This window comes from Dermacentor albipictus, chromosome 10 (genome assembly GCF_038994185.2).
Source record: "Dermacentor albipictus isolate Rhodes 1998 colony chromosome 10, USDA_Dalb.pri_finalv2, whole genome shotgun sequence".
Classification (NCBI taxonomy): Eukaryota; Metazoa; Arthropoda; class Arachnida; order Ixodida; family Ixodidae; genus Dermacentor; species Dermacentor albipictus.
The window spans coordinates 74,292,208-74,314,289 of NC_091830.1; the positions used below are offsets into that span (position 1 = coordinate 74,292,208).

The window sequence follows — 22,082 nt, forward strand, 5'->3', positions numbered from 1 at the left end:
TTGGTTGGCAACATCAATTTTGGTGCCATTGGATTTTGGTGCCGTGACGCCGGACCGTCAATTTTTCGATTGTGCCGTACAATGGATTTTTCGGCCTACGAGGCACTTAAGAGGAATCTTTATCTCGGGCCCAAATCCGACACGGCCCAATCATGTACATGCGAAATGTAAAAATGCTTTTCTGGGGTAAGCCTTGGACCGATATTAACGAAACTCGTTTCCTTTGTAAGGTAAAAGTAAATTGTAGTGACCGTTGGAAGCGCAAATTCCATTTAAGGCCTGAATTTCGTGAAGAGAATTTTGAAAAATTGGGAAGCTCGAAAAAAATAGAAGCACGAAGTTTACATATCTGTGCATCTGTACATCTGTGCATCAAGAAAAGATATCGTGATCTTGTAAACGGTATCCATCAGATCACTCAAAGCGGGCAAATTTGATATGTCAATTTATAACTTGCATGATTTCCTAAGGTTGTATGCAACGGCTCTGCAAAATCTCTATAACCATATTATTAGTTTTTTTTAGAATTTCTGTGTAACATATAAATTTTGTCCGGTTTAGATATACTAATATGATATCCAATTCACAGAATTGTGTTATAATCTTTGATTGCTGAGTTACAGAGCTGTAAACTCGATAGTTTACTTCTCTTAAAATTATAAATTGTTGCCATTTTTTACAAACAATTCAGCACATAAATAAAAAATCCATGACTAACAGTCACTAGATTTTAAGTTTTTCGTTTAAATGCTATAAAGGTCGTCAAATGTGGTGCAATGGTTGTCGAGAAAAACGAATTATCCTTTTACATATATTTAGATAGGAGAAACCGAGCTAAAGCTTCCTCTTAAGGCTTTCTTCTTAAAACGAACCAGTGCGTCACATTCCTTTTTACAGTTAGACACTGGCGTTATTCTTACCTGTTGGCACCATGGTGATGACAATTACGCCGCAGCAAAAGAAAAATGCGACGCAGAAAAGGATGATCGTTATCCAGTACAATGACGACGAAGTAGAATCCTTTCTGCAAAAAAGAAAGAAGTGGCAACCTTGAAATTAAACGTGCCACAGCATGTTCGGATAATAAGTGATGTGGTGCAATTGAGGCTAGAGTACTGAAGATTTCGCCGCGGTGACCAAATGGCTACGACGTTATGCTGCTGAACCCGAGGTCCCACGTTCGGTTCCCGGCCGCGGCGAACACATATGCGGTAGGGTTTGATTGTAAAAGCTGCCTCGTTCGGATGCACCTTAAAGAAGCCGATCTGTGGCAAAGTAATACGAAAACAATCAATCCAGCATTTCTCATAGAGGTGCAGTTACTTTAATAAGAAAATCACTACATTTCAGAATGATTCAGTCAACCCGCCATAAATACGATGGCCGTCGAGCCGTCCTGGTATCAATGGTGCATGCACCGCCCGAACAAACAAGGTTAGCGGGGCTCTAGAGACTTGCAGCACGTTTGGGTGAAAAAGCAATCCTGCCAAGTAGACGCACCAAACCGCCTCGCTCAATCAGCTCCAGAGCAGAGTTCTTGCTTCCGCTGCGGGCAATAGCATTGCGCACCCACGTGTTTACGTTCCTGCTGAGTATCTGTGACAGCACCTCTGTCGTAAACGTCCATGATGGCGGTTGACACCGAATCTTAGTCCTTGAGTGGCTTTGCAATGTTAAAACGCTTCATTATTAAATGTGTAAAGGGGCGATGTGAAATGTCGTAGCTTGTAGATATGCCAAAAGCTTGGTGAAAACTCAATCCACTTACGACGATTCTCCTTCCAGGCATATTGTAGCGTTGATCGAAAAACAATCGCTTATTTAGCACCGTCTGTGCATGCATGAACCAGCATCTTTTTTTTAATTTCATTTTATAGACCCAGTTGGCGTCTTTGAAAGCCTGGCTAAAGACAATGCATACTGCCGGAAGTAGCAGGCCCACTGACCCGTTCGTTGCTCCGCAGTGAGAAAGCGCACACACAAGCGATAGATAAAAATTTTCTAAATCAGTGACACTGTAAGTGCGGTTCACTAAAGCAGGAAATACACATGCAAGAAATGTACGATTCTTACAGAAACACTTGTGGTTCTCGCATACAAAAAAGGGGCTAGTTTCACCCCAAGGGCGAAGCAATGACAGCTGTAACATCATTTAGTATTACTCTTTAACTTCTCGGACAGCGTCGTTACCAGACATGGTCACGCTCACGAAGGTGAGCCCTCGTATATTCGAAAATGCATAGTCAATTGGTTAGGCGATTAGGTAGAATGAAGCGATCTTACAAACGAAAGCAGGAGCTGAGTTCTTACACACGCAGATTTGTTTACGCACACAGAAAATCCACGGAACCCTAACCATAAACAGCTTCGCTGTGAAAGGTGTTGCATCACTTCCATTGTGTTAACGTATAGATCGCTGTTGGGCTTGTATGCGATTATTTGCGGAACAAAGTTCGATATTGACGTCCAGATGGCGTCGTGTTTCCAAGCAGTCAAAAAGGATTTCCACCTTCAGCATACTTACTGCGGGGTACCTTTAATGTAAAAGTTGCACGTAGAGAATGAAGTTCAGATCTTTTCATCGGCACTACATATTAGGTAAGGAAGATGAAGTGCGCATAAACAAGGTCAGCCAAATTGTCGATAACTGCAGTACAGCAACTGGAGCTAGCCGCATCACAAGTTCCTGACTCGAGTATGAGCTGCTCTTGCTTCTAGCTGTTCTGCTGCGCCACTTGATTACTTGTTTAATTTGATGCTACCTCCAGCACTGCTGAACACACCCCTTGTCAATTGGTGGGAGTGTTGGACTTTCTATATCACCTCCCCCTTTGAACTCCTGTCTGAGGCTCTGCCACAAAGTATACCTGGCTCCACCTGGCAGACGTTGCCCACACCTGTCTATTGCCTGCTCTGGCACCCTTCGCAAAAGGAATCTCATGGTGTTCGACGGTACAGTTAGGCACGACGTCTACGACTGGCTGTCGCCGTACGAATGGGTGAGCTCACACAATCGATGAGACGATATGAGCAATTTAAACAACTTCATCTTCTACCTCGCTTTTGACTCAGTTGTGGTATAGAAAACTAAGCTTTGATATAGAAATCACGAAGAGGATTTGTAGTAGTTGTTAGCTTTCAACACCAGCTTCACTGATGTTTTCGGTCATCGCGCCATGAGGAAGTAGCGCGCCGAGCAGCTGTTGCGAGAGCGGTCGAAACAATCGGGTAAAACTTTCACCAGGTATATTATAGTCCTCGACTTGTGCTAAAGTGCTGGTGCTTTTATGCCAGAACTTGGCAGGATGAAGTACGATGCCGAATATGTTTTCTAAATGCTGAATACCGAGAGCCCACGTGCTGTAGCAGAGCTCATAGATATGTACCAAAGCTAGGACAAGTTGAGCAGGCAGCGGCATTTGCGCAGGGGCTTTCGAGTGACTGACGAAACCTTTTGCGTCATGGATGTCCTCTTTACGGTCCTCTACCACAAATACAAGCATCGGTGCCGCAGCAAGTTGCATGTTAACTTCTTACTGTACTGTCCTTCGCTTACCTGCCCCTACAGCAGCCATTGCCACAACTGCCGCCTACACAGCTCACCTGGACGTTCTGGCATGTTACCGAACAGCAAGGATGGCTGGAAGCTTGAGAGGCTAACAATCGCACCAAGCACTTTGTATCCGTTTGGCCCTGTTGCTGCACAGCAGGTATTGATGACTTTGTTTGTTTGCTGATATCGTTCTTTCTGTACATCAACAGAAATCGAAGCAATAGCAAAAGGCTATACAGCCTGATAGGGGCTTTTGCTCCGAGATACAGTTCAGCACGCAGTTATAATAGAAGTAGAGAAACAGCAGCAATGTACAATAAAAAACATAAGATAATCATTGAACAATCTAAACTGTCTCTATAGGTATATAAAATAACAGAAGTTTCCTGACCTTGTGCGTGTCCTCTTGTTCATTACTAATAAAGTAGGACCTCGTTATAGGATGATCGTGAGCACCACGCGACTATCTTAACTGTATTGGTATCTTCACTGTATCCGCGTAGTTCAGAATTTTTGCCTTTCTGTAAATACGAAAAAAGGCTTTTCTTTCTATGGGCGCCTCATTCTCGTTCAAAAGAGCCAATAAGACTTGCTTTTTGACAAAAGAATTGCACATCATTGGTAACGGTATCTTGAGATGAGACTGCTGACAAAATGTTTGTGAGCAAAGTTCATTGATTCTTTTACAATACGTGGCAGATTTCACTGTGAATGTGAAAGGCAGTTCAAGCATCTTTGGGTGTGAAGGGCTCAAATTCGGTTGTTTGTGCAATTTTTTCTTGTGATCTTGTCAGAATTTACTGAAGCCGTTAAAAGAGTAAATAGTAATCCTTCGCCGTCTCCCTTGCGTTTAATTAAATTTGAATCGCATGAAGAGCTCTAGTCATGTTGTGTTGCCCGAAATCTGAACGACAATATTGTTACACGCGTGGTGCAGAACAAAGCAAGAGAGTGGCTGGCATCATTTCATGAGTGAATACTTGCACACATTGATAAGCGCCCCATGAGAGGAAAACACGTGTTCTCGTCGTTCCTAAATATAGTAAGGAAACATTTTGTAGGTATTCTTGAGTGCGATCGCGCAAACAGCTCGCTTTTCCGTTCGTTCGGTCTGGCTGCGACGTCACAAAGTAGGCCGTCCGCAAGATTTGTGAGAACGGGAGGGAGAGCACAGCCAATAAACGAGCGAGCCCAGCCCCGGAAGTTTGCGTCACCAGTTTGAGCTTCGATCGGGGACGATACATTAAGTGCAGAATGTTTGCGATGCTTTAATAATTAAACACGTAATATAAGAAAAAGATTCTTACTGTTGCAACATATAATCTGCCTCGGAAATCTCATGCGAGAGCAGAAAACTAATTTAAGCGGCATATATTTTGGTTTAGTCCGCTAGGTGGTATCGCACACGTCAAAACAAATTGGCGGGAGCGCGCAGTTCAATTGCAAAATCGCTGTTCGTCAGTTGCCAAAATGTCGTCGCACAAGAACGTCAAGCTTGGCCCTCACGTGTCGCCACACCAACGCGAACTGTTGGTGGCGTTTATGGAGGGCCATCCCTATCTTGTGCGGGCATCGTGTGCACTCACACCGGAGTGCACGGTGGAGCGGAGGCGGCAGCTTTGGAGTGAGCTCGCCGCCCTGCTGAACACTGAGGGCCCGGCCGCCAAGACAGCCGAACAGTGGCAGGTCTTTTGGCGGAAAGAAGTATATCTTTCGCGCCGAGATGCCGCCACAGCTTCCGCAAGTCAAAGGTGAGGTCGAGGAGCGGTTCTGTTGCTCTCGATATTTACAATGCTGTCCGTAATTGCAGCGGCACGGGTGGTGGCCGTCTGCCCGGCCTTCGTGGCCGCATCATCGCCCTAGTGGGCACCTCCACGGTGACCGGAGTGTGCGAGGCTTTTTACCAACCACTCGACGAGGTAAGCCATTGACAAACGCACCAAAAAAACGGGAGGACGCGGCAGTAATTTACAGTAGTTGCGCCGCGTATACTGCATCGCGTAAGCAATGTTATACCCCAGTCACGCAGGCCGCTTCCTTCGCAATCGCGCCCAGTTTAGATGGAATTTCTCGACAGCCACTGGCTCCTTTCTTCATTCCGCGAAGGAGGCAATAGAAATAGAGAAATTTAGCCCCGATCGGGATCGATTCAGATCAAAAGTGCCTGCGTGACACTGGTATAACAGAAATAGTTTTTCTTCCTTTATGTGCATGTGTTTGCTGCTGGCATGGACAAGATGGTTTACTACTGGGATTTCAAGAGATTTTTTTCTGCTGTCATAACTCTATGTTAGTGCATATTGGGAGGAGCAGATTACGCAAACTTGACAAAACTGCTTCTTCGCATTTTATACATAATTCAGCCCGCCATGGAGGTGACCGTGGAATCTGTGGGCACCACCGCAGGAACCAGTGGCCTTTCACGTGAAGGTAAGCTTTTGCTCTTCCCTGTTGCCTTCCTGTTTGTGGAATCTGTTTCGTATATAAGGAACGCAAACTATTTCTACTCTAACCGTTGAGTGAATGTACCCTCTATAACCAATGTAGGAGCACTGCAGCAGCCAGGAGTGGGCCCTGTTGAGCCACTGCCCCGAAGCCCTCCAGCCACTGCACAGCCTGCAGCTGGCCCTGGCGGAGTGAGAACCAGTAAGTGAAAAGGAAATATCCTGCAATGTCACAGCTTGAATGCACTGGACGTAATGTAGTTGTGTGTTTAGTTCATTAAAAAGTGGTACTTTTTCCAGGCTACCAACCCCGGGTGCAGCGCCGGTCGCGAGGCCCTCGTCGGGCGTCCCACCGGGACGCCTTGGTCGAACGGCTCGCGGATGACTACGCCAGGACCGTCGCACAGAACGACGAGACAAACGAAGTGCGTGTGCCCTTGCCTGCTTTATATGGTGGAGCGTAATAGAATGACAGTAGACAGGTGTAACATTTTTTTAGCAATTTGATGAGCTGCACAGGTCAATAACTCACATACATGGCTAACACGTGTTTCAATAGCTGAACTGAAAAAAAAAGACTAAGGGAGACGGACGAGAACATCATCATACATTACGTACATGGTCATAAACACGGTCACTTGCAATCATTAACACAATGTAACAGCTTCAAACACAGTAATCACTGCCATTAGCATTTCTGCAACAGGCAATAACTGGGTGGACTAGACAACAGGGACACTTGCAATCAATCACACAATAACAGCTTCACACATTCCTATTTCCACTGAAGCTCTTTCTTTTGAGCAGTTTCATAGACATGGCAAGTTGCCTGTAATTAAATCACTCGTTTTAGAACACTGCCTCATATGACTTACTCGTTTCAAACCTTGGCCGCCCACCTTCAAGTATTACCTAATGAATTTTTCCGCATATGCTGTAATTGCACCACACACATCGGATTGCGCATGCTGATTGTGATAGTTCTCCCCCATCACACAAAAATATTCATGTCTGAAACATTTTTCCCAAGGCAGCGGCGCTTCACATCGCCGTAAAGTTTCCTTTATTTTGACGCACTTAGAAACACTATAGCTTGCATAGTTCATTGAGGACGATGGAGAACACAAACCTCAATAAACTATTGAAACATAAAAAAGGAGAACACTGTTAATTAATGAGTTGCAATGGTTGTAATTAAGGCAGTAAGAGGAAAACTTTGCCACACAATACACTCAGGACTGTGGCTATTTCCACAAAGTTTGAAGTTGCTAACTTGTTCTGGAAAGCTGGGAAACATCACATATAATGGCAGTGCCACAGCTTGCAATGCTTGAATAACAATTTATATACAGGGTCCAATACATGCTTTTGCAACAAAATGCAACATAGGGCCTAGCATTCTTTGCTACAGTGATACATGTCAAGGTCGCTTGCTCATTTGCAATCCCAAACTTATTGCTATGCCATCTGTTAACTTTCCGGCGGCTCGACAGCATAAAAGTACATATGGTATTGATATTTCTTTGCACAACTACATGAAAACCAACAACAAAAAACAGATACCATGGTGCAGACAGACAACAACATAGAAAGTGTTTGTCCTTGTCCCCATAACTAATGAACATATGGTAACCTGAATGAGCATACATGCAGTTGAGCGCTTTTATACCTAAAGTGCTTGGGACCACCGAAATCATCCGTTTTACAGCTCACTTTGTAAACATTGTGCACAGCACGCCTCACTAGGAACCGACCGAACATAATTACTCTTTCGTTATGCAGGTCACTTTGCTGTAGAGGTGCTTGACCGATTGTGCGGGAATGGATGCTGATGTAATGATTTATTTCTAGCTCCTGCGTGGTATCCGCCAGGGCGTAGACCGGCTGGCTGCAGCTACTGAGCGGGTCGTGGCTGCTGTGGAGCGGCAGGCCGACCAAGTAGCGGAGGCACTGCGGCCAGTGGGGCAGCTTTCGCAGCTCTTGGGCCAGCTGATGCAGGAGGCAGTGGCTGCAAGGAGGGAATAGGCGATTTGAAGTTTTACTATTTATTACTTGTATTTTTTGTATTATTCATTATTATTCGTTCATTATTATTCGTTCATTATAACTTTGATCTTGTTTTGTACATTTGAAGTTTTATTATTTATTACTTGTATTTTTTTGTATTATTCATTATTATTCGTTCATTATAACTTTGATCTTGTTTTGCACATTTGAAGTTTTATTATTTATTACTTGTATTTTTTTGTATTATTCATTATTATTCGTTCATTATTATTCGTTCATTATAACTTTGATCTTGTTTTGTGCATTTGAAGTTTTATTATTTATTACTTGTATTTTTTGTATTATTCATTCATTATAACTTTGATCTTGTTTTGTACATTTGAAGTTATATTATTTATTACTTGTATTTTTCGTATTATTCATTATTATTCGTTCATTATAACTTTGATCTTGTTTTGTACATTTAAATATTTTTTTAGTGATCTAAACTTTGAGATGTTACTCGAAGGTAGCAGAAATTAAATAGTTACCTTATTTCCGTTATGTGCACAAGAAATTGCATACTATTTTTGTAACTTTATTGTTAGTATGTTTTAGTATTTTTTAGCAAGTATCATTAATATGTTTAGGGTGTTTCAGTCATATGAGTTAGGTGGCAGTCATGCTAGCGTTGCTCTTTCTGTACTCTGTGTTGTTGCACTGAGGTCCAATTTTTTTTCTTGCAAGGTTCCATATCCAGTGTCTACCTGAAATCACTAGATGGCTGCTTTATAATTGTGTTACACATTACATATAGTGAAGCTAACTCTTGATTTGGCGCCTGACGGGGATTCTCCAGCTAACAGCTGATGCCTTGTACGCGGAGAAAAACAGTATTAGTCATATTGTTTTCAACTAGGTCATGTTATTCCTGCCATTTATATCGAAGTACAGAATGCGTCAGGCTTGCATGATGCTTTTTATTTGTATGCTTACCACTTTTATAATGAGAGGGTAATAAGTGTTACATGAAGCACTTCTGGCTAGCCACATAGGCTCCTGCTGTGATATTTTTTTGCTACTACTTCCATGTAACTTTATATATGCTAAGCTACAGCTATGGAGTGCATTACTGTACCTGATACTGAAAAGCAGTTCAAGGTGCTGTGATATGTGACATACACACGTCCTGCAGGCTTCCTGCTACAGCAGCACGTTAGTCCAGCTCATTCTGACATATTTCGTCACTGTTACTACTTCAGATATGTTGTATTATATGGGGTGTATCTGAATGCAGAACATGTAGCGGCTGACATTTATCTGTATTTTTTTGTGACACGAGGATGTTTACAAAGTTGAAACCATGGAGTACATTAAAGTAATACCATTTCCTTGAGCTACACCATGTCTTGGCTTTACTCCATGCTGGCTGAATATACTACATGAACAATGTGCCCGTTGCAGTGTGAAATGAAATGTTCTTGTGACGTTTCAATCTAGCTACCCAGCTGGCTACAGGGGTGGACAAAAATGTCGAAATGGCACGACATGTCTTCGTGCAAAACCTACCTCTGTCTGTTTTGTTTTCAAAATTCCCTGTTATAACAGAGTGTCATTTTGTATTTTGTGTTTCTAGTTATTTAGGAATAAAATTACAAAAGAAAAAAAGAACCCGGAAAAAAGATGCAGCAGCACACCCGCTCAGGTGCTTGTGCTGTTTTTTGTATTCTCCTTGAATTTGCGTTCCCATCACGAACTAAGTTGCCCAGCAACACTTTTTTAACGTCTCTTCCACTGTTTCTAAACCTTTTGTTACTGTGACACACCCTGTGAAAATCCGCAATGGGGATTTCAGTATTAATTAAAACAAATATTTTTGAAAATGCCTTGCATCCTTTTTATCAAGGGCGACCATTTCAATTTTTCAATGGCATTATGAGGTTTGCCTTTTCACGCCGATGTTGGAGAACTCACCTGGCTTTACGGTTGAGCCGCGCGACGAGGCTGCTGTTGCTGCCTCAGCCGACGATGCAGCACACGCAGGTGAGTGGTACGCCAGCTAGGGGCCGCAGAGAACAGGTTGACAACCTGGCTCCTCATCTGCTTCGCCCTCATCAGCAGCTCTCTGGGCGTTTCTTGCCGGCAGGTGTGGTGCCCTTGAGACACAGGCAAGCCCTGTTGCAGCGGTGGCTGGTTGTCATCAGCCTCCTCATCACTGTCCTGCAGCTCCGGCTCCCCTGCCTTCAAAGCAATGTTGTGGAGAGCGGCGCAGGCTGCCACGATTGTGGCTGCATCCTTGGGCTCATAAAGGAGTGTCCGGTACCTTTGAAGGCACCGGAACCTTGCCTTCAAGACGCCAATAGCCCTCTCCACAACGTTCCTCATGGAGGCATGGGCCTGGTTGTAGCGCCCCTCCGGAGTGTCAATGCCTGGATGGCCTGGCACAGGAGTCAGCAGCCATGGCTCAAGAGGGTAGCCCGAGTCTCCTGCATGTTGGAAACATAACTGTGTAATATACTTCACTGATTGCAACATGTCTGCAGCACTCACCAAGCACCCATTCTCCACGTCGCAGGTTACGTGTGAGGCGGCCTAACAGTGGTGAGTGCCTCCACACGTAGGAGTCATGGCACGATCCGGGGAAACGGGGATCGATGTCCACGATGCGCATATGGGCATCACACACCTGGAGGGCAGAACAAACGGGCGGAAAATGGTTCAGAATAAGCAATTTGAGCTGGAATATTCTCATATTTCACGTCATGCTGACAGATAAATAGTCTGAATGAAATCTTTTTGCAACAACATGATTTCATAATTCTTTCCCAGACACAGCTGCATTCTTTCTCACATTAGTAAAAAGCAATCTCCGAAATAGTCTTCTTTAATTATTGCAAGAAATGTGCAAAAAGCTACATTCACGAGACATTTGTGAATTAACGCTCATCATAGCCGCCTTGGTTGTTGAATGCGTACTCTTATACCCGTACCGCAAGGGCACTATCGATCAAGTTGATTCGGTTCGAAATTATCAACCGCGATTACCTGCCTCCCGCAGCTTAAGCAAATGAGTCAATCTGGACCGAGAAATTAAATTCCGAACGGGTTCGATCACGATCGATATTGCTTTACGTGGTACCCGTATTGTACACACTACGACGGCATTACATAAAACCGATAACCTAATAAAAGATGAGAGCGTGCAAAAAAAAATGTCAGATCGTGAGTACTTACGATCATGGTATTCAAGGCGTAGAAGCCCTTTCTTGACATGAAGCCCGCGGTCTCGCCCGGGCTGAGTCCTTCGGGCTGTTTGATCGCTATGAGCGTCCCGTCGACGCAGGCCACTACACCGGGAATGCGGCCCCGAACCGCAAAGGCCGCCTTTGCAGTAGCCTTGCCGGCCGTTGACAACGGGAAGCTTACCCAGCCCTGTTGCCGGCCCACCACGGTTATTGCTTCCGCAACTGCGTGAATGCTTTCGCTCACGGAAGCTTGCCCCATCGATACGAATTCTTCGCTGCCGATGGATCTTTGGTAGCTCCCCGTCGCGAAGAAACGGAGAGCGCAAAGCACCCTCTCTTGCGTCGTGATGCCACCGGTCCGAAGGCCACCGATGGCGTCTTCCAGTTGCTCGCAGAGCCAGCGCACAGTGCGCTTCGAGAGCCTGAAGTGGTCGCGGAACTCTTCCTCGGTAAGCTCGTCAAATGCGTCCCGAAAGATGCGTTGCCGAGGCTGCCCGAGCGACTCCAAAAGCGCGATAATAGGAGCGGCCATCGCGACTCGTGAGCACCAAACAAACCGCCGAACAATGAACGCGATTCTCTGAGCACAACGTGAAACGGCGAGCATTCTCGACAAATGCACTCGGATCAATCAAAATTAAAACAGCACTATTTATATTTATCACAGCGCAGGCGCAGCATTTAATTTCACTGTGATCACAGTTGTTTTCAATAATTAACATCGCTAAGGTTCGGCGATGGCGGATCGCGTTTTAATCTCGAAAAACTCGACCCCCGCCAGGGCCAGCCATGTTCGGCGAGCGACGACATTATGAGCAGACGACAGGCGCATCGTCTGCTACTAGCGCTGCTATGGCAACGGCCATTCATTCTTCGAAGCGAATGCCCTTGTCGACCGTTCCACGAAAGCGGCCGTTTCCCCTCGCTTTTGGAATGATTGACAGGAGTGTGACGTAAACGTATTTTGTGGTCCCGCCCCGGCGCAATGACGGCCGTGACGAAACGCGCGGGCGCCAACGAATCACGAGAGGGCAAGCGAGAGAACGGAAAAGCGAGCTGTTTGCGCGATCGCACCCCTTTTCGTCACTATAGCCGCTTTCACTCTATTGCAGGGTAAATACATGGGTGCCTGGGGGAGTTGGGAATAGCATTTCCCGGCACTATAATTTTAGTTCCCTAAATTTGGATTCCTCATAACGAGGTGTGACTAGAAACAAGTGGGGAAGTTGAAGTTAGTAGGAAAAAGGTGTAAGTACGTCCCATGTACTTACCAGTAGACGCGGGTATCTGTGATTCGTCTGAACAAAAGAAAAAAATCTTGTATTTCTACACATTTTCGCATCGTAGACGACATTCGTTATAACAGACCTAGACCATGACGAGTGAAAGAAGGCTATAGAGCCCCCCTCCCTCTCGACACCACCCCCTTGGGCAGGAGCTGTTCAGAAGCGTGTTTCCCTCAAGAAAGGTAATTCTGTTAATTGTCCCCGACAGCTGCCGCGGTGTTAGACTAGCAAGCATTGGCCACATGCTTTATGATAACAGCCTTATAGAAGCTATCATCAGACTGTAAATATAGTCACCCGCCGTCGTTGCTCAGTGGCTATGGCGTTAGGCTGCTGAGCACGAGGTCGCGGGATCGCATTCCGGCCACGGCGGTCTCATTTCAATGGGGGCGAAATGCGAAAACACCCGTGTAGTTAGACTTAGGTGTAGAACTCCAGGTGGTCGAAATCTCCGGAGTCCTCCACTACGGCGTGCCTCTTAATCAGAAAGTGGTTGGGGCACGTAAAACCCCATGATTTAATTTTTAGAATATGGTCCCCTAGGGCTCTTCAAAAAGACTGCAGGCAGACGTACAGCGGTATCTGCGCTTATCCAGACTGATATCGTTCACATCGTTCACCTGAAGCCGCATAATGCTGTACTAAGATCTGTACATTGTGAGTGTTCTTGTCCTTGAGGCGGGGGGACAACACCAAACGTTACGAGATTTAAGGAGACCGCAGTGTGGGGAGGAAGACCAGCGCCAACAGCAGCAGCACCGCCAAACTTCCATACAAGATTCTTACGTCGAAGAGACAGAGCCCTATCCTAAGCTACTCATCCCCCATTACATTAAACAAACCTTCCAACAGCAGGAGTATGTAAGTACTAAGGAAACGCAAATGCAGCTTGTTACGTGCTATCTTGGTTGCTACTATGCTGTATCGCTCATAGCGAAAATACATGCAAATAGGGTTTTATGCCCGCAGTATGTCCCTTCGTTGCCCTCACCCAAACATCTTATCGCTTGATGGGATCGATGACGTGTCTAAGGAGCCTGTCGCAATATACATGGATAAATACTGTCCAGCAACTCAGGAAATTTAGCTAAGCACTTGTACGAAACACTACTTATTTTGAACAATGGTCACGTTCCTGTAATCACTTAGGTTATATACCCGCACATCGATTAGCTGAAAAACATAGTTTTGACCTAACAGATGAAGCATGCACTCAAGAAATAACAAAACCAGGCACTTCATATGTTCTACACAAAGCATTTCAACTGGAGGTCAACATGCATTTACAAATTAGTACATGGCTATGGTGTTGGTCTTCTAAGCATGAATTCGCGGGATAGAATCCCATCAATGGTGGCTGCATTTTGATGGGGACAAAATGGGATAAAATACTCGTGTGCTTAGATTTAGGTGCATGTTAAAGAACCGCGGGTGGTCCAAATTACTGTGGAGTGCTCCACTATGGCGTGTTTATTAATGGGATCATGGTTTTGTCACGAAGTCCCACAATTGAATTTAATTAAAATAGTCTACGTTATGGCTAGAAGAAGTTACCAAGCAATGATCGAGTTAATAAACTTAAGATAATCGAGCACAGCTTTAGAAATAATGGGCTAGCAGTCACTCACAAGTACCTAATTGGCTGCTATTTTTTTCCTTTTTGTTTTATTTACAACGAAGTAAGTGCAATCGGAAGCGCTCAGAGACAATATAGTGAAGTTTTCGCACTCTCCTCAAGGAACTATATCGTTTACGGAGTTTGTATTTAGCGAAAATTGGGGCACAGATGCGGGGGGTGGAAAGGGGGGGGGGAACAGTCATGCTATGGGTGAAGTGTGCCGGAAAATTGAGGCTCAACAAAATTGATCAACACTCGTTTTCAGCGTTTTCAAAGTCACTGTGCCAAATGCTTACAAAATAAACCGGTTCGATTTGTTGAAGCAAAAGTGACAGCAATATTTTGTTTGACGATATTGTGGCCCATGTGACTGGCAACGTGAAAACGTGAGTGCGAATTGCGTATGTTATGTCCATTAAAATTTTATCAACGCTACCTTTTGTGCGTTGTACGAGACGCGTTCTTGGTTTTCTCTACCTTTTCTTCTGACCTGTCCGAGACGCGGTGCTCATAGCTTATCGAAATAAGAATAATGCCGTGTATGATATAGTATAAAAATATTAACTCGGTAGAATGAGTTTAACTCTAGCGGAAGATTACTTATATATGGCCTGCATAGATTTACCAGCGTGTTTTATGAGCCCAGTAGGAAGCAATGCTAAATTAACGGCAATGTTTCATTCCATGAAGAATGGGGACATCCCATGGGTGATGCGCGAGGGAAGTTTTATGAGCATCAGTTAATTACGGGATTGCAAAAAAAATTGCTTAGACACGTGCTTGAAAATGGCGTACGGCCATTCTATGCAATGTTTTCCACAGTCCTGGGAGAACCACACGTGTCACCATGTTCACATAAGGAAAACTTGGATCATGCTAGTTGCAATCTGAGGAGAGAGTTTAATGCTCCTGGCGAGAACATAGGTGTATTCAGTGCTCAATTTCTGCCTATCTTTATACGTTATATAAGCGCCCGCGGTGTCCTTGGTGAAGAAATCGAGTAACCTTCATGCTTCGTTAGCATGTGGTGCATGTTACGAAGGATGTGTAGGCAAAGTCAGAAGTGTGTGAGTGAATTAAGACTGTTTTTATTAGTTATTGAGATTGTTTTTATGAGATTGTTTATGAGATTGTTTATGAGTTTTTATGAGATTGTTTAAGTGGGCTTTATGAACAACCTAAAATTTAGCTAGTTGTATTGAAAGAACTGCGGATGCCACTGACACCAAATTTCGGGGAAAAGGGGGGATCGTTATGGCTGATATGCCTTCAGAGCTAAATCCATGTGGGCGAAAGACGGTGTTTGGTATACATTTGTTAAACAAATGCTTGAAAGTGTTATATTCGGAAAATTTTTTTCAGGTGTGTTATTAGGAGCAATAAAATATTTACTCCTACTGCTCGAAAGAAAATATTCTCGCTGGAAATTGGACGATATTTTTGCATGGCCGCAGACATCTCCTGGATATGACAGCGCTGATTCAATTTTAACACTGATACCACTGCCAACGTTCAGAATATTAGTTGGTGAGAGCATTTGCTGGCAAAATTACCTCGCAAATATTTTACGCTACGGCACTGATGCTCAAGTGAATGACTCACCATCGGCATGTGTGCAACCGCTGCTTTACGGCTTTCGGATATTACTTTGAAAAAACACTCCACAATTATCTTACTATCTTTCCTAGACATATTTGCACGCTTACTTATAAGTGTAATTAAATAATTATTGGCATTTATTAGATACCTGCTCACTTAGACACAGCAGCATTCAAAATGGGAACAATAACGGCAATATTCTGGTAAAAATAGGAGTGTTCATATTTTACAAAATGTCTTTTTTCATGAAATCTTTATGTTTATGCAACAAAAAGGCAACAACTACAATGTGGTGCAATTTTTCTGATATTTATGCACCATACCGGTCGCAAGCTTTGCCTTAATGCAAACATCAAATCGGCGAGATAAAAAGTTTGAGAAGTATACGGAGCGATGTCATGTACGCAAAACGGGTATATGGCGCTCGTAGAGGAAAGAATGTTTACTTCTGCTTTATGCAGGGAGAAGTATAGATCATAGGTCTAATTACATTAAAGGGACCGACAACCAACTAATTTTTGTGGTAGCCATTTTCTTTCATGCAGTGGAAAGCTTACCGGTCACAGTGTCCAATGCTGCTGTGGTAACGCCTTCGAACAGTTTTCATAATCATTTCCGAATCTTCAGTCGCGAACGTCATTATGAAGTCGAACGCTAGAAATATGCTGCAAACAGTCGTAGGTGACCATGATAGCGATTGCACGCGCCATTGGTGGGGAGTGGTGGGATATTCCAGTGGTCTTATTCATGTAGTGGTGGCACCCATTCGGGGAACAATTAGCCAGCAGCATTTTTTTGTATTTCATAAGGGAACCAGAGAACTGAACGTACTCGAATGCAAACCCCCGCACCAATGAAAGCACTCATCTGAGCCCCCATGCCATGAGGGACACCACGGCTCTGCCATTCCACTGGATGCCACGAAGGCAGCGCCGCTCGTTATTATGAAGTTTGTTCTGTCAGTTACTCGTAATAAGGATAGAACATAGCGCAAGCGTCTATGTGGTATAAAAGCGGCGGTTTTGAACGATAATTGTAGCAGCCGACTTACGTATAGTAATCTGATTGCATACACTTCAAGCACTAAGCTTTCGCGGCCGGTTCGTTCCACACACCATCATTTTTTACTTTTGCTTCTTTGGAATTTAACGCGCCAACTTTAAAATTTAATTTTTGCGTAAATAACGAACAGCGTGCTCAATTTTATCACTACAAAATAGTTTTATTTGTCATTTATACCGACATCGCACGACATGTCGCGGGTGGTTTTGGGTCCCATTAAACGATGCCGAAGCTACTGTGTGCATGGCAGGGACCCATTCGAGAGAAAATGCTAAGTATAGGAACATTACCAATGGCCAGATGAAAGAAAATCACGTATATCAAAGAATGTGTTGTACATACTAACCCAAGCTGGACTGATATGCAGAGTCGTATCCAGGTTGGTTGTCTGGAAAAGAAGAGAACGCACGGCTTAGCCTCGTCTGAGACTTGGAAGTTAAGTTTCTAGGTGTTACAAATATGCAATAATGAATAAGGTCACAATTAACAGCACTGCTGCCGCCACGACGGAGTAGATGTGTAGCATATATACGCTATTTCTTTACAACCATAGATACCACGTGGAATACTGAAGGCGCTGGAAGCCGTCGCATCAACATACAGCGTAAATAGGCAGCTCATTTATGTCAAGGTTCAGGAATTCTACTAAGCCCTCTACGGGTGACGTGACCAAATGCATGTTGCTGGCCATATAGTATGAAGACGGTCCGACTATATATTGTACTAGGCCTAATTCCATAATTAGTTAAGATAGGTTGTCCCTCTTAGCATGAGCGTTGTTAGGGCACAATTGCGAATGCGAAAGTTGTAGACCGTTCTAGAAAACATTCATTGCAGCATTTTGTGTCTTTCTGATCGGTATGTATAGTCAGTTATACATACCGACCACACCGATATATATATATATATATAACCGGCCTTCATACTGATGAAGGCCGGACCCCGGCCGAAACGTCCATAATCAGCTTCATTATATATATATATATATATATATATATATATATATATATATATATATATATATATATATATATTTCAATGCGAAGTTCTGTAGGTCCGGTGCATAAGTAGATTGAGAAATGAAGGTGCACACTTACGAAAATTGCATCTTTATTGTGTGTAACGTTTCGGCCGTGGCACGGCCTTCGTCAAATAAAAACTATTTTATTCTGACGAAGGCCGTGCCACGGCCGAAACGTTAGAAACATTAAAGATGCAATTTTCGTACGTGTGCACCTTCATTTCTATATATATATATATATATATATATATATATATATATATATATATATATATATATATATATATATATATATATATATGTATATATTGTGAGACGAGGTCAGTTAACAACCAGTAAATATCGCTAAATGGATTCATAGCACACCATTGGTACTTACAAACCAGTATTGCTTTTCTATTTTGTTACCGTACAATGCAGAATATTAGATCACATGCTAAAATGAGGAAGGGACGAAAATACTACGATGCAAATAGCACGAACACTTGAAATGCATATAAGTTGCGGGTGCCACCATGCCGAGTTTTACGACGTATTGTGGTTAAATGCCCCATTCTGTACTGGCGTGTCACCACAAATTTCTCTTGCACCAGATTTTTTTTATTGGATGATGTCTTTGTAATATCAAAAGCACGCTAAAAGCTACACAATGACATAAAGCTGTTTCCCACTTATAGCGGAGAGTCAGGCTCTCAGCGGTTCTCACTTCGCAAAAAAAAAAAAAACGAATCTCAGCGAACACTGAAAGGATGCTTGATAAAGTAGTATCCCCGCCCGTCTAGGCTGGTTGCAATGCTAGGCTACCATCATCTACTCATGCACGAACAACGCACAAAAGCGAGATTCTAGATCCGCGGCCAGGCAATTAACAATCGTAACGGCAAGTTATTATGTGCCATAAGAAAACTGAGAAAAATAATGGAATAGCTAGCAGAGAAGTGCTAAGTTGGGACGTTTTTTTTTCAGTGACTCTTAGATGATTATATCTACATATCTATCATGGGGATATCTATCTAAATACGCATGCGTTTCGTCTACCTCTTTGCAATCTGTGTGTTATGGCATTACAAGTATGATTTCAAAAACATTGCTGTTGGACGTTCCATTCTACTGCTGTTTATGAACAGCTGTCTGCCGCCTGCTGTCTACAGGTCTACAGTGTCAATTACCATCAAGCGAAAGACGGCCTAAGTGTCTTTATTTCTACACTTAAAATTTTGATCCATACAGTACACAACAGCTATCGCTATTCGGCGTACCATGCATATGGAATTCTCTTTTCGCACCTGGCACCTGCGCCATAAAACCTCATATATCATCATCATACCATGCATCACTATAGGCGGTGTTTTCTTTTAATCATCCACAGATTTTTTTTTGATATCACCTTGCATGTAGAAAAATTCTAATATTGAGCGGATAGTAAAGTCTCGTAATTACTTTAGAAGCAAATATTGTTCTTGCCCAAATCGCAATTAATCTTCGAATGTCTGGTCAACTTAGAACTAATATTGCACTTGACGCTATTTTTGAGGTAATCACATAAGTTGACGACAAAATAATTTGTATTCCAGTGCTTTTTAGGCTTCAGTACATAAGAAAGTGTTTCGGTAAGAAAGTCGAACAGTGCACTTTCACCGCTATTTTGACTGCGCTTATCTCAAAACAGGTGTTAGTTCCAAATTATTTCCATGTGCATGGGCCTTCTGAAGAAACTGGCTTGAATTCATGCATTGCAGTATGTGCGCGAAATAAATTGGTTAAAAAGATGATTAGGTATAGTTCCCTTATTATTTATTAAGCTTATTGCTTTCAAGCTTAGAGGGATACTGAAGAAAACTTTTGTTGCCGAGATCTTTAGTCCAAATGGAAGCTTAGGCGCTGAAATTGCTTGACACAGCCTTGCTTTCATCGAGAAACTAGTGGAAATGTACGAAGTTCATGCATTTTTTCGCAAAATCTCGCATGTAGCGGCCGCACTTTGAACTAGAGGAAGTGACGTTTCCCTGACGTTCTCTGGGCCGGAGACCTGCGTTCCAGCCATCACCCGCATGGATGGCGGCGAATGACAGCGCACGACGTTCTATCTGAGCACATGCTCCCGGCCGCATACAAGCGGAGCTTGTGGCCAAGTCTACAAAATTTTGTGTTGCCTTCAAAGTTTGTCGTGTGTGCTGGGGCCCTATAATGTAAAACTGTTCCAATATGTTTTTATTCCAATCTCCTGACGTCAAATTTGCGTAACCGCCAACGCCAGCATCAGGCGGTCACCCACGGGGTTCTCTGAACAGACGAAGAAAACGCTGTTTTTGTTCATAGGAGGTCACATTTGTTCGCTTGAAAAACAAATAGCATTGCCTACACCAAGCGGCTTGTATTATCTAATTGTCTGACAAGAGGCGAGGAGCACGCTCAAATGAACATGGGTTCGATGGGGCCGAGCCGCGGTACTGGATGTCGAGAACAGGATAAAGAGGCTGGCGCCGACGTCTGCGATTGGTCCGCTTTCCCTTAGATTGTGGTGGCTGGTGGATATTCGGTGCGGCATGCAAGGGAAGCTTAAGAATGAGACTAGAGGAATACTCAGCAAGGAAGAGTAGGCAGAACGCGGTCGTAAACGTTCCGAAAGTGCTCAAATACATTACATGGCCATGCAAAAAGCTTTATTATGCGCAAACTCATGCTCTCCGGTGGGGGCGAGTAGCCAGTGCCTCAGCGAACATCGGCAGCCAGCTTTCATTCCTTTCGGAACTGGGCAGCCTGCGGCTATACAGATGAAAATTCAGTTTTTTTGGCATATTAACGCCCATTTAACGCGTGCACGTCACTGTGACGCGGTGAGTTTTTGGGGTCTTGTGGCGCCGCGTGACAGGCAGGTGAAGTGGGTCCAGCCCAAAACCTTTTGACCAATAGCCGAAGGCTAATGGCGTAAAGGTGTCGAATCAGACAACTGTTTTTCATTTGTTCGGTCATATCATATCAGATGGGAAGCTATCGCGGTTTTTGCGACATCCCGTGACAGGCAGTTAAAGTGGGGGCGGCTCAAAAAAAGTTTTAGCAATCGCAGAGCGCTGATTGCAGAATTGGAATAGAAAAGTTTGGAATACTTTTACGTTATAGCACCCCTGCTTAGTGTTGCTACCAGTGACGCACCTGGCAGAACGCAGGAGAATGCCTGTAGGCTCCTGCACAAAAGGGTGTGGGAAATGTATCGCCATCAGAGACAAGACATGTCACACATTCATGGCAGAGCTGAAGCTTCGAAGAATATGAATTCGGATTGCGCGCTCATCGCATCCATCATGGGTACCGCCAAAGCGTGACTTTCTGTGCTGTGAACACTTCGAGTGAATAGCAGATGAGTCCTGTTTTGCTGCACATCTGCGGGATGTCCACGAAAGGGCAGCGCCTAAACCCTACTGCTGCCCCGTACATTTTCGTCAGAAAGTGGAAAGAAGAAACAGCGGAGCACGTGGAGTTGCATTCGAAAAGAGAGTTCCGAAAGAATCATGTTTTTTTTAGTTTTTATTGCACAGAAGCAAAACGAAGACTAGATTGGCGGGCGATGCGAAAAGGCATCGTAGAAGCTTGGTCCTTCAATACTTTTCATCGGAGGGGAAGGAGGGGAATTCTGTAAATATACACCTGGTGGAATGTCCATTTCGACCGCGGCTAATTGGATGCAGCCGTACGAGACAAGAGGAGACGAGCGGCCCTAGCCAATCAGCAGCGGCTGAAATAGACAGTCCACTTGGTGGACTCTTACAGAATACCACCCCTGTTCATGAAACTTCCGTGTAACGCTGTGGCAGAGCTCCATGTAGCGTGCGCAGTGGACGCACCAAAGCACTGGCGCGAGTAGAAGGTGGACGTGCAGATGCCGAACGAACGCCACAGGCTATGCGTGCACTCACTATTGTGCGAGAACTGTCTGCCTGTATCGGTGCGTGAATATTGTCGACACAACGTCCACATCACCGCTCTGTTTCTGTACAGCATTGAGCAACTTCAGTGCGAACAATTTCGAAACTACACCTTTCTTCATTTCGAGCTTGAACCCCGTCCGACACAGCGGCTTAACTCATTATTCTCATTGTACACTTGGACTAATCCATTGTTAGAAAGGGACTACAGAGGAAGAAGAAGAAAAAATAACTATTATAAAGTTAGAGGATGGATGTCGTGGAGGCCCGTAGTCCAGGGCCCCAATGGCAGCCGCCAGCGCTCGTGCTCGTCGTATCAGGGTCCGCCAGACGAGATCCGAGATA

The 22,082-nt window shown here is 44.1% G+C and overlaps 3 protein-coding genes across 3 annotated transcripts in view; 1 reads left to right on the forward strand and 2 right to left on the reverse strand.

The window, feature by feature from the left end:
• The window catches only part of LOC135898923 (uncharacterized), a 78,404-nt gene that overhangs the window by 53,182 nt on the left and 3,140 nt on the right, over nt 1-22,082 (reverse strand). Inside the window, exons 2-5 of the mRNA XM_065428174.1 lie at nt 17,140-17,181; nt 12,500-12,526; nt 2,525-2,534; nt 921-1,024 (exon numbers count right to left, since the gene is read on the reverse strand). Coding sequence (XP_065284246.1) covers nt 921-1,024; nt 2,525-2,534; nt 12,500-12,526; nt 17,140-17,181 — 183 coding nt within the window. The remainder of the gene's footprint in view (nt 1-920; nt 1,025-2,524; nt 2,535-12,499; nt 12,527-17,139; nt 17,182-22,082) is intronic.
• On the forward strand, nt 4,082-8,171 carry LOC135898112 (uncharacterized). Its single transcript, XM_070526734.1, has 6 exons — nt 4,082-5,304; nt 5,364-5,472; nt 5,917-5,983; nt 6,101-6,199; nt 6,298-6,422; nt 7,849-8,171. Exons 1-6 carry the CDS (start codon nt 5,024-5,026, stop codon nt 8,020-8,022), a joined length of 855 nt encoding a protein of 284 aa, XP_070382835.1. The 5' UTR covers nt 4,082-5,023; the 3' UTR covers nt 8,023-8,171.
• LOC135898102 (putative nuclease HARBI1) lies at nt 7,610-11,550 on the reverse strand. Its single transcript, XM_065426847.2, has 4 exons — nt 11,218-11,550; nt 10,534-10,669; nt 9,958-10,469; nt 7,610-8,005 (listed from the first exon to the last, which is right to left on the reverse strand). Exons 1-3 carry the CDS (start codon nt 11,485-11,487, stop codon nt 9,964-9,966), a joined length of 912 nt encoding a protein of 303 aa, XP_065282919.2. The 5' UTR covers nt 11,488-11,550; the 3' UTR covers nt 7,610-8,005; nt 9,958-9,963.